We start from the raw sequence: 15,491 nt of genomic DNA, 5'->3' as shown, positions 1-15,491 counted from the left end.
ACTTCAGCTGCATGTTCAGCCCAGACCCCCAGACTGCCAGCCCGGCCCAGCCCTGCCTGGCCTGCTTCGGAACATGGCGAGCGGCGAGGCTGAGCTGAACACGAGTGTTACTGTTGCAGCTGTTGCAGGTGGGTTTTCGATAATTTGCCATGCAAGTGCAAGCGCGGGGAGACCCATGGCACTGGGGAGAGTGTCAGTCGTCGACCGTCCGTCCGTATAAGTTGGTCGTGATGGCCTCTTTCTCTTTTCCTGCTCCCCCTCCCCCTAGTCAACGGCCTACTCTCGCTCAGTCTCTCGTTTCTTGTTATTGACCACTCTCACTTCACAACATTCGTTTTTTAATTACCCCCGCTTTCACCATGAAGGCTTTCCTGGCCACTCTGGCCGTCGTGCCCCTGGTCTTGGCCACGGGCCCCAAGGCGCCTCTCCCTCCTTGCACAGATGACTACACGCCCTTCACCAAGGTCGGCTGCTTCCAGGATGACGACTCGGCCAGCCCGGCTCTCATCTACCGCTCGCTCTCCAACCAGCGAGAGATGACCATTGAGCAGTGCACCTCCGAGTGCAAGGGCAATGGCTTCCGCTACGCCGGCATCAAGTACGAGGGCGTCTGCTACTGCGGCTCTTCCTACGACGCGCCCCAGGTCGACGACTCCCTGTGCTCCATCCCCTGCAGCGGCGACAACGAGGAGATCTGCGGTGGCGTTGATCAGACGGTCATCTACGAGGACCCTACTTTTTCCACCGTCCCCTCCGACGTCAGCCTGGACGACTACGAGTCGCTGGGCTGCTATACCGACGACTCGGAGGACCGTGCCCTCGCCTTCAAGGTCGACGTTGACGCCGGCACCTTCACCACTGAGACCTGCCTGAGCGCCTGCTTGGCCCAGGGTCTTCCCTACGCCGGCACGCAGTTTGGCAACGAGTGCTGGTGCGGCACCGACCTCGGCGCCGGAGCCGAGAAGTCCGACTCCAACCAGTGCAACACACCTTGCCAGGGCGACGACTCTGTGAACTGCGGTGGCCCCGAGCGTCTGACGCTTTACTACGCCAAGAGCCTGGTTGGCCCTGCCCCTTGTGGTGTCGAGCCCCCGGCCGTCACCACCACGACCGGCCCCAGCGTCTCCGCGACCACGACCGATGCCATCTGCACCGCGACGAGCACCGTCGCCCCCGACTGCGAGTTCAAGTGCGGCAAGTGGTGCGCCCCTGCCCTGCCCGACTGGACCGACAAGTCTGGCTGCAAGTCCGCCGCCAAGACGTGCCTTCTCCAGGTGGCCTCGTGCCTCAAGCACGCCGGGTGGCCCGAGGTCACGCAGTGCTTCGAGTTCTCCCGCTGGTGCTCAAACGTCAAGTCGGCATGCGACTCGGACTGCAAGTTCAACAAGTGCTCCAAGAAGCAGTGCTGGGACAAGTACAAGCCCGGCGCCGGCGCCAAGGCGCCCACGACCAAGACGACCACATTCCCCTGCGCGGCCACCACCACCACCATGATGACCACCACCATTGTCCCCACGCAGACCGCCTGCCCTCCTGAGCCCACCAACATCTGCAAGCAGCCCACAAACGACAAATACGGCTACGGTCCCGACAAGCCCGTCGCCGACATTGCGCTCCCCGTCGTCGGCTGCAACGACATCAAGGAGGACTTTGGCAAGAACCCCTTCAAGTTCTACAACAACGCCAAGAGCCGCAGCTGCCCCTCGTTCAGCTGGCACAAGCGGCCCAACGTCTGCGCCGAGGCCTGCGAGGAGCAGTACGAGGAATGCAAGGAGACCTACGTCAAGTCGTGCGAGAACACGTCGTGGCGCGGCAACGGCCACGGCCGTCGCGATGAGGACGATGCCGAGGAGCAGACGAGCGATCTCGAGGCACGCACCTTTTGGTGGAGCAAGAGCTTCTCCTTCTCCGGCTCCTCCAAGTGGGGTGGCAGCGGCCTGCCCAGCACCTGCGCCGCGCGTGACGACAAGAAGGAGTGGTTCAAGAAGGGCTGCGACGCCCTCCAGTGCTGGGGCAAGGGCGCCAACACCAAGTGGGCCGCCAGCAAGCGCTGCCGCGCGCAGTACAAGGACTGCCTGGCCGTCAACAAGAAGGTCACCGTCGACGGCATGTGCAAGTCGTACTGCTCGGCTTAGTCTAGAGTCCAGGACTCCAGGAAAGTTGGACGTGGGGTGTCTATAGGATCTTTGGGAACTAGCCCTGGATACGCATGGCTGTCTTTGAACATAATCTGCGTAATATTAATTGATATCTAATGCCCTACACTGAACCGTGGCACCATTGTTCCTAATATCCGACTCAAGAAGTGAAGCACCGGTATGTCAAGAGGATGGCCATGCAGCTGGGTGAATAGCAATATGAATAGATTGACCGCCACACCGAGACCTTCACCTACAAGTAAGTCTACCTCATGTCAGAAGCGGTTGTTCATGTTGAGCATGATCTGCGTTGCCTTCAACGGCACTGGGCGATAGTAGGTGAGACGCGTACGTATGTAAGTAGGGTCCTGCTGTCTCTGGACGCTTGGAATCTCCTTTGACGCCATCTTCTTCATGATCTACGTTCGTATGGCGATCCTGGTATCAAGTACAGCGTGGTCTGGGTGAAAAGAAAAGTATAAAAAGGGCTAGACTTCCTATCCAAAGGCCAGCATAGCAGCACGCACTTGAGCAATACACTCTAACCTACACCACAAACCGCTTAGACAAACTCAGAACTATCGACAACATGTCATTTGGGTAGGTATTGACTCGCACTATTCCACGAGGCTGTTTGAACATGTACCTTTACAGACGTAGCATGCCGGATAAAGTATCTTGACTATGTACTATAGACCTGAAATATTCGTGTACATTCAGACGTCTCCGCCTATGGCATCTCGGCCTTGAAGTACCTGGTGATCTCGGGGCTGCGGGCGCCTCCGCCACACACGTAAATGTCGGCAATGTGCTCTAGGTCGATCTTGTAGCTGGGTCGATGGCACTGTCGGGTCATTGCGGACGAGTGAGTGATGATGCCCCACCGTCGGATGCCGTACCGGGTAGTCCTCTACGACGGCGTTTTTCGTGACAGCTCCGCGGATTAAACGTGTCATCAAGATCGTAGCGCAACAACCCAAAAACGGTCATGACAATTGGGACTTTGAAATCTGTGCAAATAAAATGGGAGTATCACAAGATAGGACTATCAGATAAATGACGTTACGCGCCGCTGGACGATCGCTCGACATGTTGCGCTATAACGGCCACTAAGATGTGATGTGGCTCAAGCCTCAGGGCCGGCCAGTTGTGGCTGGTACGGTCGGGGGACGTGTGGCTTTGTGGCTGCAGGGATAAATTCATGACGATTAATAACTGCACGAGGACGATCAAGTAGCTTCTCGATGCAATATCATCTACCATGGGAAACAATCAAGTAGAACTACCTTGGGGGTCATGTCAAGCCAGCCGAGTGAGCCTATCGCTATCACAGCCACAGGCCTCATAGTGGGCAGCTCAAGCCGAGCCGTCACGAAAAAACGCCGTTCAGTGACTCCCCGCACCAAAACTCCAGTCAATGGTTGAGAGTTTAAATAATTATTATCGCCATCTGCATGCCCACTCAACAAAATTTTCCCATTCACCACTGTCTTCGTGAAAACTTGGACGGAATAGACAACCGAATTTGTTCAACCCTCTCTGTTCGACATGGCTCCCACCAACGAGGCCGCCCAGGCCAAGATCGAGGAGCTGCAGCAGCAGATTGAGCACCTCCAACAACAGGCCCAAGGCTCGACAACGAGCAGCTTTGATGTCTACAGCACCAGTCTGACATCCCGCTACTGCAGCAAGGAGCTTACGTTTCTCTTCAGCCAGAGGTCCAGGCACTCCACCTGGCGTAAGCTCTGGCTGGGTCTTGCCGAGGCCGAGTTGGAGTTGGGCGTCACGAGCATCACCCCAGAGGCCCTGAAGCAGATGCGCGAGGCCCTCACCGTGACCGACAAGGACTTTGAGGCGGCCAAGGTCGAGGAGAAGATCAGGCGTCATGTAAGTTTGCGATCCTTCTAGGCTAGGTTTTGTTCTAGGGGTGAATCGATGTGCTGACATGGATCTGTAGGATGTCATGGCTGTAAGTCTACATTGTCTGCGTGACAACACACTCCAATCGCTGAACCTCACATCAGCACGTCCACGCCTTTGGCCTGGTTGCTCCAGCTGCCGCGGGCATCATCCATCTGGGCGCCACCTCGTGCTTTGTCACGGACAACGCCGAGCTCATTCTCATGCGTGATGCTCTCGACATCTTGATCAACAAGATGGCCAAGGTCATCTCCAACCTCCAGGCTTTCTCTCTCCAGTGGAAATGTAGGTGTCACTTTTGGTTCATCGCAATCGTTGGAGGAGACATTATTAACGTGTGTCGTTTTGCAGCGGAGCCGACACTGGCCTACACTCATCTCCAGAGCGCCCAGTACGTATTTGCCTTGCCATTGATACCCAGAAGCTGACGTCCCGCCAGGCCCATCACCGTTGGACGTCGTTGTAAGTCTACACTGTCCAGCCAGCCTGCTAGGTTCCATTTACCTAACGGCATCAGCTGCGCAATGGGTCCAGGACCTGGTCATGGATCTCGAAGCTCTCGAGGCCGTTCGCAAGGGCTTGCGGTTCCGTGGCGCCCAGGGTACGTAGACGCTTCCTGTCCACCCCTGCCCAGGCATCTAGCATGACACTGACAGCAAACAGGGACAACCGGAACCCAGGCTTCTTTCTTGGAGATGTAAGCTCCACGAACACGGGCTCATGTGAGCACTCGACTGACCGCAGAAACAGCTTCGAGGGGGACCACGAGAAATGCCTCGCGCTCAATGAGAAGCTCTGTCAACGCTTTGGATTCCCCAGCTGCTACGACATTTCGACGCAGACCTAGTATGTTTCTGCACCCGAATCCGCATTTATCGTGCCGTTCAAGACCGTTTGCTGACCTCACCAACAAAGTACTCGCAAGGTTGACACCATTGTCGCCAATGCCGTTGCCGGTATCGGGGCATCAGCCTCCAAGATTGGTACTTACTCGTACGCTTCCCACCGTTCTACCAATGCTAACATGATTCAGCGGGCGATTTGAGGCATCTTGCCTCCTGGAAGGAAATCGACGGTTCGCGATCCTGCACCCCGTTTCATGGCAGAATATACTGACTCTTTTTCCGCAAAGAACCTTCCGAAAAGTCACAGATTGGCTCCAGGTACGTCCCCCAAGCTCGCGCATGCTACTCCTTATACTTACTTGTCCACAGTGCCATGGCTTACAAGAAGAACCCGGTTCGTCCTTCTCACCGAATATTCTTTTGGGCAATTGACTGACCCCCGCAGATGCGCTGTGAGCGCGTCTCCTCGCTCTCTCGCGTCCTCATGTCCAAGACGGTCACATTCAACCAGACCCACGCCACCCAGTGGATGGAGCGAAGCTTGGATGACAGGCAAGTGCATGATGAAGCTGCCAAGTTGGTCATTGCTAACATCAAAGTAGTGCCTGCCGCCGCATTGACATTCCCGAGATGTTCCTCTTGGCAGAAGCCATTTTGATCGGCCTAGACAACGTTTCAGCGGGCTTGGTGGTGTACCCGGGTAGCATCAGGGCCCACTACATGTCCGAGCTACCCTTCATGCTGACCGAGGCGGTACGTTGCTTCGCACGGGAATGGAATTGGTCACTTGCTGACAAATTCGATAGATTATCATGAAGCTGGTTGCCAAGGGCGCCTCCCGTCAAGAGTGCGTGGTGTGGTGAACTTTCTCGAGTGTCGGTGCTGACCATGGCTTAGAGCGCACGAGCACATTCGCGTCCTCTCGCAGGAAGCGGCCAAGGTGGTCAAGGTTGAGGTACGTGCACCATTCCCCTGAGCACTCTCAATCTTCCACTTGAGTCTTCGTCGGATTGCTAACAAACCCACCCCCCTGTAGGGCAAGCCCAACGACCTGATTGAGCGCATCCGCAACAGCGAGTACTTCAAGCCCATCTGGGGCGAGCTCGACGAAATGATGAAGCCGGAGCTGTACATTGGCCGCAGCGTGCAGATTGTCGACAAGTACTGCGGTGCCACCGGCCCTGTGGAGAAGGCCCTCGCGCCATACCAGGAGTACATCTCCGGCTCTGCTACTGCCGAGCTCAACGTTTAGATGGGCTTGTGATGGTGACCGAATTAGTAGGACGCTTCACCTGGTGCAGATGAGGGAGTTTGATGGGTGAGAAAAGGATCATGGTCGACCGATATAAAACGGGTTTCAATGGCTACCGGTTTTCAGATACAGCTGTAGGCGCGAAATGGCACACGAGGTCTGCAGTCACGGCAAGCATGCTTCAACTTGTGCCTCGAACGATGCCCCATGGATCTGTTTGAGCCTGGGGACGCTCAACATGTTATGTGTGACTTGTTCTGCATATTTCAAGCGAGGCATTGCTAACATGACTTCCTGACGCCGCACACTAAGCATGCTTTCTTTTGGGCTGTGCTGGTCACACGGCATCAGATCTTCACAGATAGCACCGTCACTCAGCCGACGAAGTCGCGGGCCCTCCCATGCTCACAACCACAACTGCTCACCTTCATCCAACAAGTCTTCACAGTGGCCCCCACCCGCCACGTCGTCTTCTTCTCCCCCAAGCCAGAGCTCTCCGTCCGGCTTCGCCTGCATTTGGGCTACCCGGAACATTTCGAATCAAAGAGCCCAAAGTTACCGACTCGCCAACCCCTGAACTCTCGTCGGTCCGTCACTCGCCAGACGGACGCAAGTACCGTCGGTCAATTACTAGAAAAGAAGAAGCGGATGGATTTGAGCTTATAATGAATCCACATGTTTCATGATGGTCAAAGCAGCCGCCATTGTCGAGACTCTACGACATCCAGGTGGCCTCTGCCTCCTCGCCAGACAGGTTCCTTGATTCCTTTCTGCGAGTCCATCCCCCGCAACGGCCATGGCAAGATCTGCAAGCCCGACGACCTCACCTCGTTCTGCGACGTCGAGGACCAGATTGAGATTTAGGTCGACATTGGCGTCGACATGGCCTGGACGCAGTACCTGACCACCCAAGACACCATTGTCCGTGTGACACGGCGCGAGGGCGGCCCCGTCGAGGGTTCGGAGGGGATAATCCGTCCGACCACGCTGGACTTTGACGTCGAGGTCGACGGCGATGCCGTGCTGATCACCGTCCCCTTGAACGAGAATGGACACCGCTTCTTGGTCGAGTTTAACGATAACCTGTGGGAGTACCGCATCGGCGACCCAGGCAACATGACCAACAGCCACTACGTGCAGAACAAGAACCCAAACGGGGCCCGCTACGTCGAGGAGTACGCCGACGAGCTGAATCCCATCTTGGGCGTCGAGCCGCTCAACGCGCTCCTCGTCTTCATGAGCCCCTTCCCGCAGACAAGTATGTGCCAGATCTCACCAGGGACACGTACACGGTGCCCGAGGGTCTCGTCACCGACCTCACGCAGGTCAAGAAGTCGACACTCTACTCCCCCTGGTGTGTACTGGCTAACGGGCTTCAACCACCCCTCGCTGTCCGACAGCATCAACACGTACTACAGCGACGTGCTGTGCGAGCACATGACGGTCTGGAAGACCAACAATGCGCCCATGATCCAGTTTGGCTGGTATACGCGGGATGTGGACAATGTCACCGTCAACGCTGTCCAGGTGGTCCACACGCGGTGCCAGACGCAGCAGGTCTTTTGGCCGCGCGGCATCGCCGGTTCCGCCGTCTCCTACCTGGACCAGGCGTCGACGCGCACGGCCGACGTGAGCAAGACACTGTCCAACTACAGCGTCACCAACGCCCGGTGCGAGGGCATATGCCCCAATCTCGTGGGCATCAACCCGCTCAACATTGATACGTTTCTCATGAAGAATATCTGGATCGAGACGCTGCCGACCGAGGTCACGGACGTCGGTAAGAGTACGTTTCGGGTGTTCATAGATGAGGAGGGCAATGAAGTGCAGCTGGGCGCCCAGTCGCCTGGTGGTATTGGCCTCGTCATTGAGGACTTTTACGTGGGCGATGAGAAGTTTGGTTTTGAGAATGACAACTGGCGGAGGGGCCAGCTGGGCCAGATTGACTTTGACGAGCACTGGGATGGCAAGTGGACGTTGAGGTAGCGGCTGGGTGTTGCTGTATCGCATCTGGATACAAGGCGTTGCCTTCATATTGGATGCTTGATACTTTGGGTAAGAGACTCGTGAATGAACAGCTTCAGTACTGGGCTTCTCCGCGATGTCTAGAAGCGATGAAAGGCATATAGAGACGTATTTGCCCAGTCAAGCCAGTTGCCGAAGCGCCAACAAGACCCTGTCAGCCTCTTCCTCGACTCCAGGGCCCAGGCGGCAAGACATCAAACCACGTCCCTCTGTACATGTAGGCTGTGGTCCGACTCAGATCAAGCCGAGAAGTTAGAATTTGCATATATAAGACCAGGGGCCGGCGTATTACCTGATACAGTTAGCAGCGCCTCGTGGTCTCTGGTCATTCTCCGGGTCCGTCTCGCGTCTCTCCGCACTCCAACGTCGGAGCTCCCCACGGCGAATCCATCAAATCTCGCCTTCGACCTGCCCTGACAATGCTCTGCATCCCCATGTCCATTTAATCGCAAAGTTACCTCTTTAGATCACGGAACCCTGGATCAGCCGACAATGGCCAGCCTCACATTCAGTCTGCGCTCGTCCTCCGAGCTCCTCGCGCCCGCGCTGCGCAAGGCCTGCGACAGGTGCCGTAGGCGCAAGACGCGCTGCAATGGCCAGCCCAGTTGCAAGACCGGCCTGCTCGTCGGGGTGGAGTGTTCGTACAGGACCGTCTCAAAGCCAGCGGGTCGCAGGCCAAGGAAACCTCGGTGCTCGCCGCAGGGTCCATGCCCTCCTCCTCCTCCTCCTCCTCCTCCTGTGACCCCGTCCGTGCCATCGCAGAGTCCTGGACGTGGCAACGGCGCAGCAGCGCAGACGTGGTCGGCTACATGGACATATGAGCGGGCCGAAGAAGAAGAATCATATCGTGCACTGTTCCAGCCAGACGTGGCGACGGCAGACTTTATAGCAGACAGCCAACCGTACCGACTGTAGTTCCTGCTAGACGACAGGCCCACCACCCCACGGTCCTCCTATCCCATCCCTAACTTCTGCTCGCCCTCGCTGAACAACGGCCTCCTCTTTGACCTCGCCGCGGACGCGAGCACCACTGAGACGCCCAGCTTTGATATGGTACCTCCAACACCTGCTGCACCGTCAGACGACTGGAGAGTCCCCACTGACATCTTCAACCCCCTACACGCAGCTCTACTTTGACAGGCTATATCCCGTCTTCTCCGTACTCGACGGGCACCAGCTAGACAGCACCGCGTCCTGCGACCAGTACGCCCTCGTCTCCTCGCTGAGCGCAGCCATCACCGCCCAGCTCAACTTGGTCGACCCCTCGACCATTAACCGCCCCTCCAGTTCCTCCGCATCATCAGCCCTGTGCTCGTCAGCAACGTCAATGGAGCAGCACCATCTCCCAGGCCAAGTATGGGCCGACCACGCCCTCCAGGCCCGGCAGGCGTGGGACTACATGAGCGCGCCCACAGAGTCCACCATCATGACGTCCTTCTTTCTCTTCGTCTACCACGACAACGTCAAGCAGCCCCAAAAGGCCGGCTACTACCTCCGGGAGGCCATTGGCTTCGCCCTCGCCCTCGCCCTCGACGACCCGGACACGTATCAGGCCGACGCCGCCGACGTGGCTGCTCTTCATCACCGAGCGCTTCTACGCGCTGCAGCACAGAGGCAGCGTCCTCCTGCGGTCCACCATCCCCCTGCCGCAGGTCTTCACCTCGCCGCAGCCAAAGCTCATCTTCGGCTTCGTCTCGCTCGTCCACCTCTTCAAGTGCGTCGACGACAAGTTTGTCTCCCTCTGGAGGACGAGCCGCGCCGTGCTCACCTGGGAGAGACCCTCTGCGCCATCAGTAGCCTCCGACACGGGCCAGGCGGCCTTGCAGGGCACCCTGTGCGCCGCCGTGGTGGCCGGGCAGCGCGTGGACGGCGAGCTCGTCGAGGTGCAGCGGCTCGACATTGCCGTGACGCAGCAGTGGCTGCATCTCCTGGCGTGGCAGTTCCAGGGCGCGCAGGCGGCGAGGAGTCGACGCGTACCCTTTGTCGTGTCCAGGGAGACGCTGGGCGTGGTGACGCGTGCGGACCGGCAGGCCCTCAAGGCGCACGGCATCGGCGTGGAGCAGAAGCTGTTCGCCATTGCGTGCTGCGTGTCCGACGTGCTCCAGCGCTCCGCCGAAATCGACAGGGACGCGGTCTCGACGGGTCACCAGTATCTGCACGGCTTCATACGCGTGCTGTCGTCGTTCCGGAACAGAGAGTCCGAGTCTCTGCAGCCGCTGCTGGCCAGGGCCACAAAGACGCTGACCGCGGAGCTGTCCGTGCCTCCGACGCTGACGCTGCCTCGTGACTCCAAGGTCTCGAGACGGGGGGGAGAGTGGCCCGGATGCCAGTGAGTATGTCGATTGTTGAGGGCTACCATATGCATTAGCTGTTGTACAATCAAGGCAGCTGTTGCTGACACGAACAACGAGGCAGCCAGACTTCACTTCACTTAACAAGACAACGCACCAAATCTATTTCATTCCTCATCAGGGTATCACGTCATCGTCCTCAACTCGTCCGCCACGTCGAACCGCGCATCCGTCTTGGCCCTCACCTCGTCCACCGTGACCCCGGGCGCCAACTCGGTCAGCACCAAGTCCCGTCCGCCCGTCCTGTCCACTTGGAACACGCAGAGCTCCGTGATAATGGTGCTCACCACCCGCGCCCCCGTCAACGGGAGACTACAGTCCTGCACAATCTTGGAACGCCCGTCCTTGGCCACGTGCTCCGTCGCCACTACAATCTTGGTGCTGTCCGGGTTGGCGACCAGGTCCATCGCCCCACCCATGCCCTTGAACACCTTGCCGGGGATCATGTAGTTGGCTAGGTCGCCGTTGCTCGCGACCTGCAGCGCCCCCAAGATCGAGACGTCGACGTGGCCGCCCCGAATCATGCCGAAGCTCTCGGCGCTGTCAAAGCACGACGCCCCCGGCACCAGCGTCACCGTCTCCTTGCCCGCGTTGACAATGTCGGCGTCCACCTCGTCCGGCGTCGGGTACGGGCCCATGCCGAGGATTCCATTCTCGCTCTGGATCCAGACGTTGCGTCCCTCTGGGAGAAAGGTGGCCGCCAGGGTCGGGATGCCGACGCCCAGGTTGACGTAGTATCCCTCTCTCAGCTCCTCGGCGGCGCGGCGCCCGATCCGGTTCCTCTTCTCCTGCGCCTCGTCCTTGGCCTTGGGGGCTTGGTCGGACGAGGACGACAAGATGTCCCGCGTCTTCTTCATCTCAATCAACTTGTCCTGTGTGGCGGGCACGATGCGATCGACAAAGATACCCGGCAGGTGGACGTCGTTGGGGTCCAGCTCGCCGACCTCGACAATGTTTTCGGCCTCGACAATGGTCGTCTTGGCGGCCTTGGCCATGAGGGGGCCAAACGCCTTGGTCGTGTAGCGGAAGATGCAGTTGCCCGCCTTGTCGGCTTTCCAGGCGCGGATGATCGCCACGTCGCCCGTCAGCGCCGTCTCCATGAGGAATGTGCGTCCGTTGAACTCCTTCGTCTCGCGCTTGCGGCCCTTTTCGAGGACGGTACCGGAGGGATCGAGACGCACGGGGATCTCGCCCTTCTCGACAAGTGTGTCTACGGGTCATTGGTTAGCCTTTGTGCGGACTTAAGCGAAGAGGAAAACACCTACGAGCAGCTGTGGGCGTATAGAAGGCCGGAATGCCAGCACCGCCCGCCCTGATACGCTCCGCCAGTGTGCCCTGTGGACACAGCTCGACGGCAATCTCACCGGTGAGATACTTCTTCTCGAGCACCTTGTTGTTCCCCAGGAAGGACAGGATGAGACGGTTGACCTGCCCGCTCTTGGACAGCTTGGCCAGACCACCCTTGCCCTCGACGCCCGAGTTGTTCGACACGGCCGTCAGCGAGTGCAGGTCCTGCGCGCCGCGACGCTCCAATGCCGAGATGAGCGTTTCGGCGACACCGCAAAGGCCAAAGCCCGAGCTGAGAATCGTCGAGCCGCTCCTCACATCGGCGACGGCCTCATCGGCGGTCTTGAACAGCTTGGAGCCACCTCGCCTGCTGGCAGCCGCGGGGTCGCTTGTCTTGACAAAGCGGCGCGTGGGCTGCAGTGGGAGCAGACGGATGCTGTGGAAGCGACAGGTCGGCGCCAGCGCTCTGGGGCGCGCAAGACAGCGAAGGGAAGACATGGTAACAGCTGCTGAGACTATGCGATCATGGGAATGAAGAAATACTGGGTTCCAATGCAATGCAGGCAGGACGGCCACCTCGTTTTGGAGAATGTGCATGCAAGCTCGCCGGTCCTTGTTCTGATGCCCGTCGCTGCTCGGAGTCCAGATCGACGTCCGTGTGCGGGACAGGCAACGTCGGCATCCAGAAGTAGTTATCGCACTCCTCCTATTCCCCAGCTTTTCTTTTCTCTCCGAACTCTTCTATACTCGTGCGGGGAAAAGTGCAAGGGAACATGTGTCAGCTCGCGAACTCGGGCCAATGCAGCCAGTCAAAGTTGCTCATGTCGTCCCAGGATAGCCCACCAAACGAGGGCTCAAAGTCGTTCCCCGGCTGGTTCAGGACCTGCATGATCTGGTCGTCGGACATGGTAGAGAACTGCAGCGTTTCAGGCCACAGGAGCTGCTGCTGCTGCTGTGGGAGCGGAGGATGATGCTGATGCGGCAGAGGCGGACCAGCCTGGTGGTCCATTGGTTGTGTAGCTGCAACGCCTGTCGCGATGGGCGGCGTACCCAGTGATGTCGGCACCGAGGGCGATGCCGTTGGCATGCGCAGGCCTTCCTTGATGCCCCCCTTGGCGGCACGACGCACAATCTGCCGCAAGTGTCGGCCGTAGAGACTGGAGAGACCGTTGCGGTGCTCGGTGACGGCGCCGATCCTCTCGAGCACGCTCGCTGTCTCGTCAATGAGCTTGCGCACGCTGGGCGCCAACGTCGACCCGCCAGCCGTGTACGCGCTCAGCGTCAGCGCGAAGCACGCCGCAAAGGAGATCATGATTGTCGTGTTGTTGGGCATCGACTGCAGCTGCGCCTCGCCCTGAATGGCTGTGCGCAGGACCGCCAGCGCGGAGGACAGGCCCGCTGTCCGGAAGAAACGGCGTACTTCGAGAGGGGCCGTGGGATGGTTGATGACACTGCCATAGATGGAAAGACGGGTGTGGGTGACGAGGATCTCGACGTAGGGAGGCAAGCGCCGCTCCGGCCCTGCGCCGATCATCGCGCCCCAGTTGGCGTACCACTGGTCAAAGAAGCTCTCAATTGTTGATTCGATACTGCTGAGCGTCAGTGTATGATCGAGGAGACTTGAGAGAACGAAAGAACTCACGACTGCGCGGCAAGGCTGCCATCGCTGCTGACCCCCTGTGTCCCATCGCAGTACGCCCTCACCGTCGCAAACGTCGCGTCCAGATCACGCCGGAGCACCGCCATGGACAGCAGCGGGCCATCCTGCTTTTCCGCGAGCGAGCTCTTGTGCCAAATGTCGCAGTCTTTCAGCAGACGCGTGACCGGCACCAGGAATGGCCGTCCTCTCGCCAGGCACATGCCCCGCTCCAGAACAAAGAGCGAGATCCAACACCGCTCGCGGCTTCGGAGGAGGAGCGTGCCCTGCTCCGACAGGGGGTCGACGTCCGGGAAGCCGTCCATAGCCAATGCCGTCTTGGGGTCCAGACACTCGCCACGCGCCACGGTCACGCCCGTCCCGTGGCCAAGCAAGTCCTGCGGCATCAGCACCTTGTGTAGACTCAGGTCAATGGCAATCGTCATGGCCATGCTGATGTACGCCGACGTCTCGTCGTTGGTAGAGTGCGACCCAGGGAACATCCAAGGCACGTTGATCAGGTAGGCGAGCACGATTTCCACGGATTTGAGGCGGTGTGGCGTGATGCGGTTGGCCAGCATCTTCGCGTGGGTTGAGAGGCGTTTGGACAGAGCGCCGGCCGAGGCCCAGAAGAGCGCGGTGGCAGCCATGATGGATGTGCACAGAAACGCGGAGCGTGACCGCGTGTAGCTCAATGTGTATAGTCGGGGGTCCAGGCCCCATCGTGTATGTGCGAGCTTATCGTAGAAGAAGCGGAACAAGGCTTCCCCCTCCTCGACTGTGACGAGGCCCAGGCTGAGAGGATCAATGTCGTCGCCAATGTCCAGGTTGACGCTGGCCGCCGACCCGAAGAACTGTTGCAGCTCGCGCGCTTCCTTTGCCTTGTCCGAGTGCGTGTGCTGCCTTGCGCGCGGCGGCTGCCGGGTGTGCTGATGCTGATGCGTTGGCGGCGGCGGCTGTTGCTGCTGATTTTGTAAAGTGGCTGTCGGCATATGTCCGACGTCGTTTCTCCGCGGCTCCTCAGGCGGCTGGAAGTACGACGCTCTCGCCAGCAACTGCAGCGGGTTCTCCGCGTCGTCAATGGCAAGCGTGTCTGCGTTCGCCGGTGGCATATCTGGCGTGGAGTCGTCCTGGCTGCCGTCCTCAGCCAGCGGCTCGGCATCACTGGATTCGTCCATGTGCTGGTAGTCCAGCTGATTGGTCCTTGCCGATGACTCTGTGAGATGCTCCCTTGCCTGCGCCTCGTCCAGCAGCTCCTTGAGCCGCGCGACAATCCGGCCTCCATCCCCCGACTGGGACGTGTCACCGCTCCCGCCGCGTCTCACAACCTGCTCAATCTGATACAGCGCCTTGTCGAGACCTACGCGCTTGCTTCCTCAAAGTCAGTCCACTCGCCCATGTGTTGCACGGACAGCGCGCACGTACTTTTTGATGCCCTTTTGCCGCCCGACGTGCACATGGGGCCGCACGCACTCCTTGCCCAGCTGGATGCACCGTTTGCACTGCACCTCACCAGGTGTCCAGTCGCACTTGATCTTGCTCCGTCGGCAGACAATGCAGGCCGCCAGCCGCGGGCGCGCCGCGGCCGCGTCCACGCTCATTGCGTTCTGGGGAGTGTCGATACACCGACCAAGCAAGATGAGCGAGCCCTGAGGTCGGTGAGTGAGGTCGAAGGCGCAACAGCTGCCTAGACTACCGAGCCGCGGGTGCCGTCTGTTAGGGGACACGGATCAATGCGAGGTCGCATCGGCACGTTTTGGCAGTCCGAAAAGTCTGGGGCAAGACTCGGATTGGAGGTCAGCAGCTGCGAGGTGGTTGGCTGGCCCGAGACGTAGTCAGGTCAGGCCAAAGTGAGGTGTTGACCGTTTGGTGGGGGAATGTGGGCTAGGGAAGGCCGTTGGAGAGGCAGCCATGGGGGGGGGGGGGGGGGGGGGGGGGGGGTTTGTAAAGGAGGGGGCCCCACACAAACACGTTAAACCAATTTTTCTTAAAAAAAAGTTTCCACCGGGAAGGGTCAGGTGTGGAAACAATAAAAAA

At 59.1% G+C, this 15,491-nt stretch overlaps 6 protein-coding genes across 6 annotated transcripts; 4 read left to right on the top strand and 2 right to left on the bottom strand.

Annotated features, from left to right (window-relative positions):
- Positions 1-359: 359 nt before the first annotated feature.
- On the top strand, positions 360-2,135 carry J7T54_007399 (wsc domain-containing; the record flags this gene model as incomplete). The annotated part of the gene is made up of 1 exon (XM_051510206.1): positions 360-2,135. The coding sequence occupies one exon, from the start codon at positions 360-362 to the stop codon at positions 2,133-2,135; it is 1,776 nt and encodes a 591-aa protein (XP_051358858.1).
- Positions 2,136-3,686: 1,551 nt separating this feature from the next.
- Positions 3,687-6,155, top strand: J7T54_007398 (Adenylosuccinate lyase; the record flags this gene model as incomplete). Its single annotated transcript, XM_051510205.1, has 17 exons — positions 3,687-4,025; positions 4,096-4,107; positions 4,163-4,343; positions 4,410-4,449; positions 4,498-4,520; positions 4,576-4,659; positions 4,722-4,755; positions 4,809-4,904; positions 4,974-5,041; positions 5,092-5,133; positions 5,191-5,221; positions 5,273-5,297; positions 5,349-5,428; positions 5,506-5,656; positions 5,710-5,750; positions 5,801-5,858; positions 5,940-6,155. 17 exons carry the CDS (start codon positions 3,687-3,689, stop codon positions 6,153-6,155), a joined length of 1,521 nt encoding a protein of 506 aa, XP_051358857.1.
- An 882-nt stretch (positions 6,156-7,037) lies between these two features.
- J7T54_007397 (Dextranase-like protein) lies at positions 7,038-8,141 on the top strand (the record flags this gene model as incomplete). Its single annotated transcript, XM_051510204.1, has 1 exon — positions 7,038-8,141. The coding sequence occupies one exon, from the start codon at positions 7,038-7,040 to the stop codon at positions 8,139-8,141; it is 1,104 nt and encodes a 367-aa protein (XP_051358856.1).
- Positions 8,142-8,672: 531 nt separating this feature from the next.
- Positions 8,673-10,513, top strand: J7T54_007396 (amylase cluster transcriptional regulator AmyR; the record flags this gene model as incomplete). Its single annotated transcript, XM_051510203.1, has 5 exons — positions 8,673-8,751; positions 8,841-8,926; positions 9,096-9,233; positions 9,307-9,725; positions 9,793-10,513. 5 exons carry the CDS (start codon positions 8,673-8,675, stop codon positions 10,511-10,513), a joined length of 1,443 nt encoding a protein of 480 aa, XP_051358855.1.
- Positions 10,514-10,656: 143 nt separating this feature from the next.
- J7T54_007395 (Succinyl-CoA:3-ketoacid coenzyme A transferase-like protein) lies at positions 10,657-12,316 on the bottom strand (the record flags this gene model as incomplete). The annotated part of the gene is made up of 2 exons (XM_051510202.1): positions 10,657-11,741; positions 11,797-12,316. The coding sequence occupies 2 exons, from the start codon at positions 12,314-12,316 to the stop codon at positions 10,657-10,659; spliced, it is 1,605 nt and encodes a 534-aa protein (XP_051358854.1).
- A 280-nt stretch (positions 12,317-12,596) lies between these two features.
- On the bottom strand, positions 12,597-15,055 carry J7T54_007394 (uncharacterized protein; the record flags this gene model as incomplete). Its single annotated transcript, XM_051510200.1, has 3 exons — positions 12,597-13,407; positions 13,461-14,825; positions 14,880-15,055. 3 exons carry the CDS (start codon positions 15,053-15,055, stop codon positions 12,597-12,599), a joined length of 2,352 nt encoding a protein of 783 aa, XP_051358853.1.
- Between the last annotated feature and the right edge of the window lie 436 nt (positions 15,056-15,491).

Source organism: Emericellopsis cladophorae, assembly GCF_022114955.1.
Source record: "Emericellopsis cladophorae strain MUM 19.33 chromosome Unknown NODE_86_length_66810_cov_114_917642, whole genome shotgun sequence".
NCBI classification, from domain to species: Eukaryota; Fungi; Ascomycota; class Sordariomycetes; order Hypocreales; family Bionectriaceae; genus Emericellopsis; species Emericellopsis cladophorae.
The sequence above is the reverse complement of the archived record's forward strand: the minus strand, read 5'-3'. Positions and strand labels throughout refer to the sequence as shown.